The sequence below is a fragment of the Salvia splendens genome, chromosome 20 (assembly GCF_004379255.2).
Source record: "Salvia splendens isolate huo1 chromosome 20, SspV2, whole genome shotgun sequence".
NCBI classification, from domain to species: Eukaryota; Viridiplantae; Streptophyta; class Magnoliopsida; order Lamiales; family Lamiaceae; genus Salvia; species Salvia splendens.
Genome location: NC_056051.1, coordinates 395,744 through 412,879, shown reverse-complemented (window position 1 = coordinate 412,879; position 17,136 = coordinate 395,744). Strand labels below are relative to the sequence as shown.

Genomic DNA, 17,136 nt, shown 5'->3' with positions numbered 1-17,136 from the left:
TATTCATCCGCAGCGGTGCTCTTCAGTAAGGACAACGTCCATGCCGCTGGCACGGCACACCCATGTCCGCCGTTGTGCTCTTGCCAACGGCACGGCTCTACTCGATACATCGAGCACGTCCGTGCCGCTGATCAGGGCGACGTGGCGCGTTTCTATTGGTTGTTACTTGTTAGCATTTTCATCTTCTTTTTCTTTTTTTTAAAAAAATTGAAAATAATACCAAAAACTAAAAAAAAATCGGATTCCCAAAAATATAGCCGTTTTATTACCGTTTTTTTGAATTTTTTTTAAAAAAATTTAATCCCAAAATCATCTATAAATACACACATTCATCATCCATTTGGGCGAAATTCGGCCACGAATAGTGGGTTTTTTTTTAATTTTATGAATTTAATTATGTAATTTTTAATTTTTTAGGATTTTAATTATGTAATTCTGGGTGTTTTTAATGCATTTTAATATCGTGGAAATGTTTTTAGTAATTGAAGTATTTAAATTAAATAATAGAATGGTGGGACCCTTGAGCATGTCTTGCGGAAGAGCATGGATGTGGGTGTTGTGCTCTTAAGGAAGAACATAGAGTAAAAAAGTAATAAAAGTGGATCCGGGCCCACATCCGTGCTCTTTGGCAAGAGCACGGATAGGGATGCTCTTAGGCCGAAAAAATGTCCAAAGAATTTCAGCCCTAACGTTTCATTAACAGTATGCAGTTCACTCTTTTGTTAAACTCAACAAATGACAAACAAATAATATGTCAAACTGGAATCCTAAAAAAAAAGGAATTTCGGCCCTAACGTCCCATTAACACTATATCCGAATTTTCTAGTATGAACTTTTTTTTTATCTATAATTGAAAAAAAATAAAAATAAAAATAAAAAGGCCTCTTAATTCATACCATTATAATATAAAAATAAAAATAAAAATAAAAATAAAAGGGCCTCTTAATTCATACCAAACCCATGAGTAGCCCATGCTTTTAATCTTGCCCGGTTTGGGACCAGCGAATATTCAAAGCCCACATTCCCTCAAATATCAATCTATTTTTTGCCATTTTTAGCCACACACAGTGACACAACCAATCTATACTTGTATCTCTTCACCTCTTTCTTTTGGCCTTTTCCAACTACCACTAACATACTAGATCAAATCCAGCCTTAAGAAGAAACATAATGTATTTGATGCTAAAACAACCAAATGAAGATAAGATGAAGGAGAGCTCCGAGAAGCTAAGCAAGATCGTGGGAAAGTGGATACGAAGAGGCCATTTCGTGGTCTACTCAAAAGACAACACTCGACGTTCACGGCCCGTTGCAGATTCCTTGCGACAATGAATTCGTCGCGCCGCCTTCATTCTTTTTATGCTCGGGAAAAATACCAATGACGATGTAGATAATGCAGTCCTCTCCATTTCAAGGTTCCATGCAATGAGCAAACTACAGTTTTTTATAGTTGAGATTTTATTTTTTCTTGATTTTGTGTACATTGAAATGAGGAATTGAGAATTTAGTTTAACCATGTAAGTAATGTTTTAGTTGATTTTTACTTTTTTATGTGAAGAAGAAGAAGAAGAAGACAATTAGATGTAAGGGAAACACGCAGTTACAAACTACTATTATTGAATTATGTTATATAGTGTGAAACATTACATTATTGATGCTACAAACCCAGCTATATAAAAACTTCGAAATCAAATTGATACATTATATTTTAGAGACAGCAAGCTTGATAAGATCCTTTCTGAGTATCTTGCCCGATGGATTCTTCGGGACAGAAGCCACGAACGCCACTCTTCGAATTCTCTTATACGGAGCCACCTAGTGTAGATTAAAACTCAATACAGAGAGATCTAAAACATTTTGACATAATGATTTATGTATGCGGTTTGAATTACCTGCTGAGAAATGAAATCCATCACTTCGCTCTCTGTCACCGTGCTTCCCTTTTTCCTCACCACGTATGCCATTGGAATCTGTCCGGCATCCTTATCTGGGAACCTATCGCGGATCAACCATCGAAACAATCTTGTTCAGACAAAATCACTAACGATGTACATAAAAACGTCGAAATCAATAACACTTACGGTATCACAGCAGCATCATCTATTTTCGGATGAGTGAGCAACAAAGCCTCCAATTCTGCAGGCGGAACCTGAAAGAAATAACGCAACTACAAGTTAGTTTTCGACTTTCTGTATCTGAGCGTTTGAAGCGATTATATTTGTTTCGATTGAATACCTGATAGCCCTTGTATTTGATGAGCTCCTTTAATCGGTCTACAACAAAAATGAAGCCATCTTCATCAATGTAGCAAAGATCTCCAGTTCTCAACCACCCTTGTGAGTCTAGAGTTGAAGCTGTCGCCTCTTCGTTGCTGAAGTAACCTGTCGCAAAAGCACAACCAACCAGCATTATAATCGAAATCGATTGATCATTTTTTACAAATACACTTGATCTCCAGTTCTTAACGGTCGGTTACGGTTCCGAACCGAAACCGTGACAATTTATCCGATCTGAAACCGTCGATTTTAGAACCGTGGTCCGGTTCAGGTTTGAAAAATTCCGGACCGAAACCATGCCGGAATCGCGAAAAACCGTGCAACGAGCCCGAACCATAAAAAATCAGCCAAAAATGGGTGGTTCGGAACTGTGAAAAACTGTAAAGGGGTTGCGGTACAGAACCGTCGGTTTCAATTTTGGAAATTGCCGAACCGGAACTGTACCGTGAGGGTGTTTCGCGGTATCGGTGTCTAAGCTCCTTACCGCTAGGACAAAGGCTCTGGACCGTGGGCACCTCTAGATTTAAGCCTAAGCAATTGCATGCCTGCTAAATAACAATAAATTCAAATTGAAACCTTTTTTAAAGATAGAACCAAAATGGTCAAGGAAAAGAAATAATGAACCTCCTACTATACCACATATAGGATAGTACAGATAATGAAGACAAGACGATAATATTCACCAAACCTCTATTATTCATTTCACACTACGTTCAAAAGTATTTTAGCACGTGTTTTCATTTCAATGTTGAAACTGATGTCGGAAAATAAGATGGATAAAAAGAAACAAAGATGGTTGTTGCAAAACATGATTCTATAAAAATTGAACACCCTATTGTCCATGTACTTGACCGCCACAATGGCGGACACTTCCTGCATGACGCCTTCACAATACCAAGCCTATCTTGCCGGAATTGAGTATATGGCACGAAAAATTGATATTCCGCCTCCTGGTAGCTTGAGTGCACCGCCACCGCCTTCGGGAGATGATTCGACGGCGGAGTAGTTTTTTTAATTTCTATAAAATTGTATTTTAAATTATATTTTTTTATTTATTTTTCCACAAATTTAATTATGTATTTTTTTAGGATTTTAAGTTGTATTTTTATTTTATTTAATGAAGTGTGTTTTTTATTAATTGAATTTGTTGAAAAAAAAAATGAAATTGAATGAATAGTAAGTTAAGAGTTGATTAAGAGACGGATAAAAGATGGAGGGTTGCAGGTTCTGTCTCTTAGTTAAGAGATGGAGTGAAAAGTATAGTAAGACCCATTAATAGTTAAGGGATGAGACGGTTAAGAGACAACGTTGCGGATGGCCTAATGCTTTAAAATACCTAATAATTTTTTTCTCCCTTACTTTATTTTTCCTATTTAAAAAGACACAACAATCTTTTCTCTCTCTTATTTTATTTATTTTTCCAACTTTAAAACATCCAACAACTTATTTTCTATCTCCTTAAACTGTTTAAAATAAGAGTACATAAAATCTCGTGTCATCCTTATAAGGGGTCATCATCCGTAGAACGAATGAGTATATCATAAATTTACAAAAATAATATTTTTAATCCCAAACTATTGTACAAATTATGTCTTGCATCCATGCTCCAATAGCATAATATTTTTATAAGATAATAGTCTCATCTTTTCTATTTTCATCAAACTGTCAAAATTGGTCTTGCTAAAAATTATTAAAAGTTACCCTCAATTTATTATTCACATTTTATTTTTCTCTTTTCTACTTTATTTATATTTTTCCTATATAGCTTATTCATTTTAACCATTTTCCTTACTCCCTCCCATAAAAACATGGATAATTTTACTTATGAAAAGTTTATCCAATTTATTACCCCTATATGTATAAAGTTATTTACAACTTATACCACCATTAAAACACTAATAATAATGTGAGTCTCATCATCCACTTACACTACTCTAATTATATGTTCTCTCATTTCCCTTACTTTATCAAATTTGTCTTAATTCTCATTTCTCATATTTTATCAAACATGTACGGTCCAATTGAAGTAATTTGATTAACCGTGGAGTACACCGTTTATAACAAACAACTACTCCCTCCGTCCCTCAAGATTATGCACGCTTTCCTTTTTAGTCATTCCCACAAGAATATGCACATTCTAATTTTAGAGAGTCTTTTCTCTCTATTTACTTTTTCTCTCTACCTCTTTATTTTTACCAATTTTATATTAAAACTCGTGTCGACCAAAAAGTGCATATTATTTGGGGACCGGGGGAATATTATAGTACCAAACAGCTATAGAATAATTATGTGATTAGAGAGAAACGAAAGTCCACAGCCCATACCAAATAAGTACTAGTTGATGTGCCACGGACTATAGTATTATTAGTGGATGTCGTTTTTGTCATTAATATTTAATTAATAGACCATACCTTTCATAATGCAGGGACCCCTGAGCCAAAGCTCGCCGGTGCAATTCACCGGCAACGCCTTCCCACTCTCCGGCTCCACAATCCTCGCCTCCATGCTCGGCGACAGCATCCCCGCCGTTCCGTACCTCCTGCTCTCCTCCTCCGAGTCTGTCGACGCCCCGATCCCCGTCGATTCCGTCAGTCCGTACCCCTGCAGCACCGCCACGCCAGGGTACTTCTCCGCGAAACCCTCGATCACCTCCTTGCTCAGCGGCGCGCCGCCGGAGAGCACCGCGCGGAGGCTGCTCAGATCGTACTTCCTCCTCACGCCGTCGGCGTGGTTAACCAGCGCCACGAGGATCGGCGGCACCAGCGGCAGATACGTCGCCGAGTATTTCTGGATCGCGATCAGCATCTCATCCATCTCGAATTTGGAGAGGATCACCACCGTAGATCCGGACGCGATTAGGCCGGTGGCGAACGCTGCCAATCCGTAGATGTGGAACATCGGCACCGTGCAGATGAAGATCTCCTTCCCCTCCTCCAATTTGAACCGATTCACCACCGTCTGCACCATCGCGATTAGGTTTCTGTGCGAGGAAGCCACGCCTTTGCTCGCGCCGGTCGTTCCAGAGGAGTAGAGCAGCGTCGCCGTGTCGTCCAGGTCGACTCGCTCCCTGACTCGGATCTGACTCGGTTCTCTCTTAATCATCTCCTCAATCGTTGAAACAATTTTGAAATTGGCGCCGGGAATCGGATTTCCGTCGCCTAGCAGGACGATTGGGAGATTCCTGCAGTCGGCGAGTTTGGGGAGGAGCGGAGGGACGGTGAAGGCGAGCGAAGGTTTGGAATCGGAGATCTGTTTGGAGATCTCGCGGGCGGTGTTGAGGGGATTGGTGGTGGTGACGACGGCGCCGAGGGACATGACGGCGAGGCAGACGATGGGGAAGTAGATGGAGTTGGGGGAGAGGAGGAGGACGACGTGGCCCTTGCGGACGCCGAAGTCGGAGGAGAGGGAGGAGGCGACGGCGTCGACGGCGCGCCATAGAGCGGAGAAGGAGAGGCGGCGGCCGGTGGCGGCGTCGATGAAGGCGACGTGGCCGTGGTGGGAGCGGGAGGAGATGAAGGTGGTGACGTCGAGGGAGGGGTTGGCGGGTAAGGGGATGGGCTTGCGCTTGCTGTAGAAGGTGGAGTTGGAAGTGCATAATCCGCTGCGGGGATCGGTGTTTGGTGAATCCGCCATTGTTGAATTAAAGTTGAAGATTCAAAGCAAGTGTGAGTGGAAGTGGTAAAGTGGGATGTGTTGATATGATTTGATGCCACAAATAATTTATAGTAGTGAGTCAGATTGCCTATTTTATGTTATTTTAATTTTTTATATGGGCACAAATAAGTTGGTCGTCTTTGACGCGGGAAACGTTGGGCTCGTGCGCAAAAACATGTTATAAAAATGATTTTTTTAGGTATTAAAAAGGCCACTTGAATTTAATGCCCCAATGATTTTTTTAAAAAATTGGCAAGAAAAGTAAGAGAAAAAATTAGTAAAAAATGAATCATTAACTTAACTAATATTTAGGGGTGGGAATATGAATCATGGGTATTGAGTTTACACGTTTCTGACTCGATACTAATTGGGTATTGAATAATCGATATCCAATAAAATGGGATTGGGTATGAGATCGAGTAGTGAAGTTTAAAATAAGTCGGGTATTGGATAATCCAATCGGGTATCGGGTATTACCCAAATACCCGATTTACTGTTTAGGGTAATTTTTAATTAGGTTTAGTCATTTAGGGTTGTTGGGTATGATATAAATTATTTACTTAATTATAATTAATTAGGATATTTTTCTCTAACATTTATAAATAATTCAATTATCCGACTCTCCATTAAAGTGACTCTACTCTCATTCCTTCTCTTTCTTTCTTCAAGTCTCTGTATCTATTACGGTGCCGCCTACACACTCTCTGTCGTCGCTTCTGAGTTAGTCACTTGTCTCCCTTGGTTATACAGCTGACATTTTTATGTTCACGAAAAAGACATAATTAGCATACTAAATAAAATAAAATAAAATATTATCAATGAATAAAGAGATTTATTAATTATTAATATATGTAAAGAGTTGGGTATTTGGTACCCAATCATCAGTTTTGGATACCCGTGGCGGATATTTAGGTACCCGAAACACATATAGGGTCGAGTATTGGGTGTGCATGTTAAACGATTTTTGCGTTTGGGTATCCAGTTATTTCGGGTCAAGTACCCATGGATACCCGAATTCCCACCCATAATCATACTCTTCCTATGCTCGACCATGTTGAATCCAATCTTTTATGAATAAAAATATCAAAGAACTTTAAAGTATAAAAAATGAAGTAAGTCAGTGGACATAAGAACATCATTAACCCTGATTCGGATTCAGGCCCCAAATCCCCTCCACGTCATCATTCCCCTAATTTTCAGGCCCATGCCACAACTCCTATAAACTCACAGTCCCCATCCAGGCCCCTACTATTAAATTGTACTATTCACAACTACAAGCTACTCCCTCCGTCCCCAAAGAATATGCATCTTGGGATCGACACGAGTTTTAATGTAAAATTGGTAAAGGGAGAGAGGTAGAGAGAAAAAGTAAATAAAGTATTGTTAGTGGAGAATGAGTCTCACCTCATTGGAGAGAAAAGACTTTCCAAGATTAGAAAGTGCATATTCTTGTGGGACAGACTAAAAAGGAAAGAGTGCATATTCTTGAGGGACGGAAGGAGTATTTTACTTCTAAATATTCATTGTTCAGTCGAAAATAAAAGATTACGAACCCTAAAAATAATTAATTACAAACCCTAGAATCTAAAAATTACAAGCCTTCGAAAATAAAAATTACAAGTCCTAAAAATGAAAAAACCTTCTTCTTCTTCATTTGTGCGCGAAGGTAGGCAGTCAATTCCGTCAGATGACCCATCTGCAAGGTACACTCATAGACGACATAGAGTCGGATATCTTATCCAGAGAATGATTGGGTGGCGGCGGCGACATAGTGGGGTACTCGTAACGGCCTTCCCATTCGCTTTCCTCTTTGCCGATTTAGTTCCCATCGGACGACTTTGAGTGCTAGGGGGTGAGATGAAGACGTCGTCATCTGTCACGTTGAGGTCGATTGTTGGACCTCGCTCGAAGAGTAGTTTCCGGAGGCGGAAACTTTGGTTCTCTTCGGTGCCCCACTTCCTGTCGGTGTACTTCAAGCTCTTGTGGATAAGCTTCCAAACGTCGCAGTACTTGAAGTGCTTCTTCCCGCCAGAGTAAAACTCCTCGTTGGCTTTCGCCACGAGGTCCATCTCGCTATGACCGCTCGGCCACATCCGGACTACGTTAGTCCACTTGCCATTCCATTTCTTCATCTCCTCCGAATCCCGTGTTAGGTTTGGTATACTGAAAAGCATGTTTCAAACACGAATAGAATCTTGCTTGTTTACGAAAAACTCTACAATCCACTTTTAACCCGATTCCGTATTATTCGAGCAGTTTCGCACGAATAGAATCACTAATATTATTACATTGTGTTTGCTTGTGCGTTTATAAGATTTTTTATAAACATTTAAATGCATAAAAAGTAAACAAAGGCTAAGTCTTTTGCTTAGTAGACCGGTTGTGGGCGTCGGCCACTTTAAGGTAACACGGTCGGTTCTATGCAATGATTTACAAAAGAAAAAGAAGAATTTCACAACCCAGATAGGCTTAGACTACCTATCATGAAAGGTTGCAATGTCAGTCTGATATTTCTAAGCCTTACTGAAATAAGATGACATTGGTGTGGTATAGCACTCAGCGGATCTAACAGCACGACATGTCTTCATGCTATCTACTGGAAAACTAGGTTTTGATAAACAACTATTTCTTAATCAACATACGTTAGCACTGAGCATACATTATTGATTATGCACTACTTTGACTTATCAAATGGTGCGGGTTTTTCGTAACCCAATAATCCTGATATATTGGGTAGTGGTGGTTAATATCTAGCGGTGCTAGGATTGCTATTATGTTGAATCGTGCGCGAGGTGAGCCTCGTTTGATAATGTCCTCAAGAGGAGCTTGAACAAGGTTTTTATTATTCGGAAACTGACTAGTTCGAATTTAATTATTCCTTGAATAATAAATAAGTGTTTCTTGCTAAGTCCACTCTTGGAATTAAAAGGTGTTAATTAATTAAGTCCATAGCAGACATTAATTAATTAATTGACGTTTATATCTTCAGCGCGGGAAATGAAAGTCAAAACGGAAACCCGGATTACTTGTAATTTCGGATTTGGATGGGGAGGTCAATATTACTTCTGTAGTGGCTGCTCGTAATATTCCAATATAAGCTTGTATTAAATTGTGGGTTCAATTTAATTAGTAAAAAGCTAATTGGTGGAGCCCATATCCAAAACCTTCCATAGATCTCTGATTGGGCCAATATGTAACTTAATATAAATAGGAGAATAAAGGGGACAGAATTAAGATTTAAATTGTTATGAAAATTTCGTCCACTCCCATATTTAAGAGGGGGACGATTTTTCTTATTAATTTCTCCTCCCTGAGATTTTCAACTCTTCTCCGTGAGAAAGTTCTGTCTCTTTATTCGAGTACTAGTATTTTGATAAGATCAACCCACCCTGATATCGGAATACAGTTCGGGAACCGGTTCCACCGGTTCGCGGCGATTCAATGTGCTAGTGGTTTTTAGGGGTGAACCGGACCGGACTGCCTGCCGGTTCGCGGTTGAACCGGTCGAACCGACCGGTCCTGTCCGGTTTTTAAGACACTGATATCCACAGGTATATACCTCTAATTTACGATAATGTGTTAGATGAACAACGAAAACGCTTTTTGGGCCGCAACGAATATTTTTACATACATAATTGACCTTTTTTTTAATATTTACATTGAAAATTGATTTATAAAAATTAATTGATTTATATTATATTTCATATTAATTATTTTGCAACACTTTGAAATTTTAACTTAAATATTTATATATTTAAAAAAATAGTTTTTACTAAATATTATAAATTAATTTGAATCAAGCTTGAAATCATGTTGCGATTTGACATAAAATTTATATATTATTTATTTTTTATTGCTACATGGAGTATAATACAATAAAGAAAAAATAAAATTTAAAAATTTAAAGATATTATATACAGAGAAACGTTCTGCTGGACACTTATCATGAGCGACAGTTGTAGGCGACATGACACGTCAGCCCCTCTTCCTCACGCTCCCTCTTTGTTATCGTCAAAAACCAAATTTCTTTCCATTTTACAAATGATTACACAAGGTAAATTCTCCAGATCACTGCATATATTACATAGAGTTAATTCTTCTTCATTTCTTTATCTCTCATGGTGACTCGTACAAGAAAGACTAGCCGTTCTTCCTCTATCCTTTTCTGGGTGTCACGTCATGTGCCCACACAACGCCTTCATCTACTGCAAGCTTTCTCCTTTCTCCTTCTGGGAATTCTTCCTCAAAACGTGTCCCGATTCTACAAACTTGGATTCACTCACAATTTGCCCCTTTCGAAACACTCTAATTTCTCATGAAACACAACTGATTTCGTAGCTATATGAGACTTAATGTGACCTCAAAAGATTCTCACATGGTGATTTCTTGCATACGAGACATGATTCCTCCGCCATGATTTTCGATTTTTTTTTTCAATTTGGGGTGGGGATGAAGATTGAGATTAGAGTTGTGGAGAGGTATTACTCCATTATATTCCAATCATAATGTAGTGTGTGAATGTGATGGCATAAGAGAATAAGAGAAGAGGTGGAGTTGTGACTGCATGCGAAGTGAAGTTCAACTCAAAAATGTGGATAGTCAGCTCGGAAGGAGTCCGGCAGCTCGGAAGGAGTCCGGCAGCTCGGAAGGAGTCCGGTTATCCACGTCAGCTCGGAAGGAGTCCGTTTGAAGTAAGGATCAGGAGTAACAGCACGAGTTTGTTACTAGAGAATCCAACCTCTCTATGATTCTGTTGTAACCATTCACATATAAAAGCAGTCGACGCACACACACATACAAGTTAGTTAGCTCAATCATTTTTCTCATTCTTGTTGTATTCATCAAGAGCTTCTTGCGGTTTTGCTCATTGAATAATCAAGAGATAGTAGATAGATTGAGAGATTGTAATCTTGAGAGTGGAGTGAATAAAGATCCATTTTGTTGTCCGTGGACGTAGATCATCTTTGATCGAACCACGTAAATCCTTGGTGTGTTTTAGTCCATCGCGTTATTGTTGTGTTTGTCGAGCTTCAAACCGTAACAACTGGCGCCGTCTGTGGGAAGCGGAGCGATGGCGACGACGAAATTGGAAACCGAGAAATTCACCGGGCGCAACGACTTCGGGTTATGGCGCATCAAGATGAAGGCCGTCCTTGTGCAGCAGGGTCTGGCGGAGGCGCTGAAGCCTATCGATAAAGATGCTGCAGTGGTGGAAGAGGATCCGAAAGCTGCGATCAAAAGGCAGGAGATGCTTGATCGCGCGCATAGCGCAATTATTCTCTGCTTGGGGGATAAGGTTTTGCGCGAGGTGGCCAAGGAGAAGACTGCCGCTGATGTGTGGTCTAAATTGGAGAACTTGTACATGACGAAATCTTTGGCAAATCGGCTGTTCATGAAGCAGAAACTATACTCCTATCGATTTCTTGAAGAAAGGGGCGTAGAGGAGCAGCTGGAGGAATTCAACAAGGCCATTGATGACCTTGAAAATATTGATGTGAGTTTAGTTGATGAAGATAAAGCTATTCTCCTTCTTAATGCTTTGCCAAAGTCTTTTGATCATTTGAAGGATGCGATGTTGTATGGCCGGGAGAAAACCATCACTCTTGATGAAGTGCAATCGGTTTTGAGAGCCAAACAATTGCAGAAATCCACCATCAAATCCACCACTGATCATTCAGCAGAAGCCTTGAATGTCAGATTCAAAGGCAAGAAGCCCATGCAGAAAACCAAGAATGCAAAGGCTAAGTATCAGGGGAGTAAAGATCCTCAGAAAAGGGAAACTAGGGAATGTTTCTACTGCAAAAAGCCGGGACACTTAAAGAAAAATTGTCATTCCTGGAAGAAGAAGGTTGCTGAGGAGCAGAATGGTGCAAACGAGGCAGATATTGCTGAAGATCTGGAAATGCCTCAGATAATGAATGTAGTTGAGCAAGACATTGGCAACTCTTGGATTATGGACTCGGGATGCAGTTTTCATATGAGTCCTCACAAGTCGTGGTTCTTGAATCTAACCAAGAGTGATGGCACCGTTCTACTAGGCAACAACCAAATCTGCCAAGTGAAGGGAATAGGAGACATCAAGATCCGAAATGAAGATGGCTCCTCTCTGATTCTTACTCAGGTAAGGTATATACCTGAGGTTAAAAGAAATCTGGTGTCCCTTGGTGTTCTTGAAGCAAAGGGGTGTGTGTTCATGTCAAAAGCTGGGGAGATGATAGTGTCCAAAGGAGGCAAGGAATTGTTGAAGGCAACAAGAATCAACACCCTCTATTATTTGCTTGGTGAGACTGAAGTCAGTTCACAGGTAAATGCTGCTACTAGCTGTGACTTGGATTTATGGCATAGGAGGCTCGGGCATGTCTCAGAAAAGGGCCTGAAAGAGCTCATCAAAAGGGGATTGATAAGATCTGGAACTCAGCAGAATCTGACAAGCTGTGAGGATTGTGCATTAGGAAAGAGCAAGAAGCTTCCATATCAGAAAGGTATTCATACTTCTTCCTCTCCACTTGATTATGCACATTCAGATTTGTGGGGGCCTTCACCTACTGTTTCTGAGGGAGGAGGGAGGTATTTTATGTCAATTATAGATGACTATTCAAGAAGAGTTTGGATATACATCTTGAAAGAAAAATCTCAAGCTTTTCTAAAATTCAAAGTTTGGTGCTCTGAAGTTGAATTGGAAAAGGGCAGATCCCTCAAGTGTTTGAGAACTGATAATGGATTAGAGTTTCTTTCGAATGAGTTTCAGAGTTATTGTGCTCAAAAGGGCATTAGAAGACACAGAACAGTGCCTAACAATCCCCAACAAAATGGCACTGCTGAGAGGATGAATAGAACATTATTGGAGAGAGTTAGGTGCATGATTCTTGGCTCGGGTGTTCCTAAGAGATTCTGGGGAGAGGCAGTGACAACAGCAGCAGTCTTGATCAACAAATGCCCCAGCTCAGCTATTGATTTTGATACCCCGGATTACAGATGGTATGGCAGGGACAGCAGCTACTGCCAGCTTAGGAGTTTTGGGTGTGCTGCATATGCACACATAAAGCAAAGCAAGCTTGAAGCTAGGGCCTTAAGGTGCATTATGTTGGGGTATCAGCCTGGTGTGAAGGGCTATAGGCTATGGTCCATTGAGCCCGGGAATCACAAATTGGTGATAAGTAGAGATGTCAAGTTTGATGAAGGCAAGATGCCATTCTCTGAGATTAAGCAACCTGCAGCAGGTATCTCTGATTATGGTGGTACTTCGACTGAGGTGGAGCTGGGCAGAATGCATGGTAATGATGATGATCAGTCACAAGAAGGAGCAGAGGAGCCAGCTCCAGTAGCTGCTGAGGGTCCTATTCCAGAAAATAATGAAGAGCCAGCTCCAGTAGCTCAAAATCTTGATAACTATTTGCTTGCAAGAGATAGGCCAAGGAGAGTACAGAAGCTACCTACAAGATACAGCCAAGCTGATATGATATACTATGCTTTGTGTGTTGCTGAAGAGATAGAGTATTCAGAGCCACTGACCTATGCAGAAGCCATCAAGAGCAAGGAGAAAGAAGCATGGAAGAAGGCCATGATTGATGAAATAAAATCCTTGTTGAAGAATGGAACATGGATCCTTGTAAAGAGATCTGATCTGCAAAAGCCCATTGGATGTAAATGGATTTTCAAAAGAAAGGTGGAGGTCACTGGAATTGAGAAGCTTAGATACAAAGCAAGGCTCGTAGCTAAAGGGTACTCACAAAAGGAAGGCATAGACTTCAATGAAGTCTTCTCTCCGGTGGTAAAGCATGCTTCTATCAGAATCTTGATGGCTCTCACAGCACAACTCGACTGGGAATTACACCAAATGGATGTAAAAACAGCTTTCTTACATGGGATCCTTGAGGAGAAGATTTACATGCTTCAACCAGAGGGTTTCATAGCTCCGGGTGATGAGGATAAGGTGTGTCTCCTCAAAAGGAGTCTATATGGTCTGAAGCAGTCAAGTCGACAGTGGTATCTCAAATTTGATGAAGAGATGCACAAGCTGGGATTTATAAAGTCCAAGTTTGATGGATGTGTGTACATCAGATACAGGAATCAGGGAGCTGTGGCATGGTTATTGCTGTATGTAGATGACATGCTCATAGCTAGCCCTGATATCAAGGAAGTAGACTGCATAAAGAGGCAACTCAGCTCAGTGTTTGAGATGAAGGATCTTGGTTGTGCCCAAAGAATCCTTGGCATTGACATTGTCAGGGATAGGAAGTCTAAGAGGCTGTGGCTGATGCAAGGAGATTATCTTGGGAGGATGTTGAAGAAGTATCAGATGCATGAGTCGAAAGGTGTCTCAACTCCTCTGAGCCAGCAGTTCAAGCTCTCTGGAAACCAAGCACCTAAGGATGATCAAGAGAAGAAGCAAATGGACATGATCCCATACTCAAACATTGTGGGCAGCCTCATGTACACTATGGTGTGTACTAGGCCGGACATAGCTCAAGCAATGAGTGTAGTTAGCAGGTATATGAGCAATCCGGGCAGAAGCCACTGGCAGGCTGTGAAATGGCTGATGAGATATGCTAAACAATCTCAGGGCATTGGCATTGTGTATGGAGGAGTGGATGATGTGGGATCCGAGCCCTTGGTGGGATTTTGTGACTCAGATTATGCTGCTAATCTGGATAATAGAAAATCACAATCCGGTTATATCTTCACTCTATTTGGTTCAGCCATCTCTTGGAAGTCTGGATTGCAGTCAGTGGTGGCCCTCTCCACCACAGAGGCCGAGTACATTTCACTCACAGAAGCAGTTAAGGAGTGTAAATGGCTAAAGGGGATCCTTGAGGATTTCGGTGTGAAGCAGAAGGCTGTGGAGATCAACTGTGACAGCAGTGGTGCTTTGTGCCTTGCAAAGCATCAAGTATTCCATGAAAGAAGCAAGCACATTGACGTGCGTATGCATTTTGTCAGAGACGAAGTTGACAAGGGAGAAGTTAAAGTGGTGAAGATCAGCACAGACCACAACCCAGCCGACATGCTCACAAAACCATTACCAACTGCCAAGTTCAACTATTGTCAGGAGTTGGTAAATATGGTTGAGAAATGAATGCAAGGAAAGGTTGACAGCAAAGTGTTTCTATGCTTCACATTCAAGGTGGAGATTTGTAGTGTGTGAATGTGATGGCATAAGAGAATAAGAGAAGAGGTGGAGTTGTGACTGCATGCGAAGTGAAGTTCAACTCAAAAATGTGGATAGTCAGCTCGGAAGGAGTCCGGCAGCTCGGAAGGAGTCCGGCAGCTCGGAAGGAGTCCGGTTATCCACGTCAGCTCGGAAGGAGTCCGTTTGAAGTAAGGATCAGGAGTAACAGCACGAGTTTGTTACTAGAGAATCCAACCTCTCTATGATTCTGTTGTAACCATTCACATATAAAAGCAGTCGACGCACACACACATACAAGTTAGTTAGCTCAATCATTTTTCTCATTCTTGTTGTATTCATCAAGAGCTTCTTGCGGTTTTGCTCATTGAATAATCAAGAGATAGTAGATAGATTGAGAGATTGTAATCTTGAGAGTGGAGTGAATAAAGATCCATTTTGTTGTCCGTGGACGTAGATCATCTTTGATCGAACCACGTAAATCCTTGGTGTGTTTTAGTCCATCGCGTTATTGTTGTGTTTGTCGAGCTTCAAACCGTAACACATAAAACTTGTGAAACCATAGAGAAGGGGACGACACTTAATAATTGTGAAAACTTATGAGAAATTTAGTGATTGAAGAATAAATATGAGGATCTCATTTCCGAAACAAGGTGTTCGCGTACACCACAATCAATACATTTAAATTACATGTCCAAGTTCATGTGGGCGTAAATCGAAGAAAAGTAAAGAATCTTCGAATGCTACTAGAAAAATGCACAAGGATGGGCCACAAGTTACGAAATTTATGATTCTATAGTGCAAACGTGGGCCCTCTTCTCCAGCCCAAACCACACCGAAGCGGCCCGCGATGGCCGGAGGTCAGATGGTCCGCCCAATGTTATCAAATAGCGGATATGGCGGCGCCATGACGCTATGTCATGGCGTTCTGTGGTGGAAATGCTATAGCAACATAGCACTTCCATAGCACCGCCATATCCGCCATTTGACAATATTGTGTGTGTACTGCATTTAGGAATGAGACATTATGCAAGAAACATGGATGTTAGAGCTGTATTTATGCTTTATTAATTGTTTTAAGAGTTTTAGATGTTATATTTTTGTTATTTTCCAATTTTTGAATTATGTATAAATAATAAGTATTATTTTATTTATTTAATTATTGACCGCCATATCCGCCATACTAATACACCATATCCCTGTGGCGGTTTTTAGGCGAACCGCCATACGAGATTGATAACACTGGGTCCGCCTGGCAGCCCGAGTTCTCTCCCACCCTGCAATACAAAACAAGTTTTAAATGGGTAGAGAACAAGAGAAATAAAGAGACTTGTTTTAGGAGAGAAGAAACAACACTTCTTTTCCAATAAGGGACTAAGGAGTACTCCCCATAGGCATAACACCAAATTTCCTTAGTTAAAAGTGGTGAGAATCAAGAACAAAAGGAAATCCTCTGCAACATGAAAACAAGAGTCTAGGCAGCCCATTAATTCTCCCAAGGTACACCAAGTTTTGCCTATAAAAACCCCATCATATGCATCAATTTTTCCCCTTCCACACACATCAAAAATCCAGCATTTTCTAGTGAGAATCGAGAACAAGCAGCAGCAAGAGAGAGTTCATCCTCATTTCTTCACAGCCTCTCAACAGGTAACTCTTCCCCCATCCCAAGTCTAAATACCCTTTCTTTCATGTCATCATGTAGAAACAATAGAACTAGAAGCCTCAAGATATCAGTAACTTAAGTAGTATATACAACATAGAAAACCTCATGTTTATACAAGCTTCCTCCAGATAATGTCAAACCATTCCCCACAGCCAACAAATAAATTCATAACTCTAAGCCTAAGTTTAGTTTTAAATCTGCCATATGCTCAACTCTCTAAAAATCTAAGAATACCAATCATAATCTTCTAATGGTGTAAAATTGAGAACTTAGATTTAAAGCCGAAGGGCTGCTCCGACGAGCCACCGCGACGGCAGCCGCATGGACTCCACGGGACAGCAGCAGCTTCCACTCGTGCTACGAGCAGCAGACAGCGGCGGAGGGCGAGCTGGAGCCGTCTTCGCCATCGGCGA

At 40.7% G+C, this 17,136-nt stretch overlaps 1 protein-coding gene across 1 annotated transcript; it reads right to left on the bottom strand.

Moving 5' to 3' along the window:
* Positions 1-1,600: 1,600 nt before the first annotated feature.
* On the bottom strand, positions 1,601-5,984 carry LOC121782702 (probable CoA ligase CCL5). Its single transcript, XM_042180653.1, has 5 exons — positions 4,688-5,984; positions 2,236-2,381; positions 2,082-2,149; positions 1,893-1,995; positions 1,601-1,815 (listed from the first exon to the last, which is right to left on the bottom strand). Exons 1-5 carry the CDS (start codon positions 5,907-5,909, stop codon positions 1,702-1,704), a joined length of 1,653 nt encoding a protein of 550 aa, XP_042036587.1. The 5' UTR covers positions 5,910-5,984; the 3' UTR covers positions 1,601-1,701.
* Positions 5,985-17,136: the final 11,152 nt, after the last annotated feature.

Excerpts from the sequence above, each read along its gene's own strand:
- LOC121782702 (XM_042180653.1), bottom strand. The coding sequence starts at position 5,909 with ATGGCGGATTCACCAAACACCGATCCCCGCAGCGGATTATGCACTTCC. Across the intron at positions 2,150-2,235 it reads TCAAATACAAGGGCTATCAG|GTTCCGCCTGCAGAATTGGA; the intron begins GTATTCAATCGA and ends TATTTCTTTCAG. Across the intron at positions 1,816-1,892 it reads TGGATTTCATTTCTCAGCAG|GTGGCTCCGTATAAGAGAAT; the intron begins GTAATTCAAACC and ends AATCTACACTAG.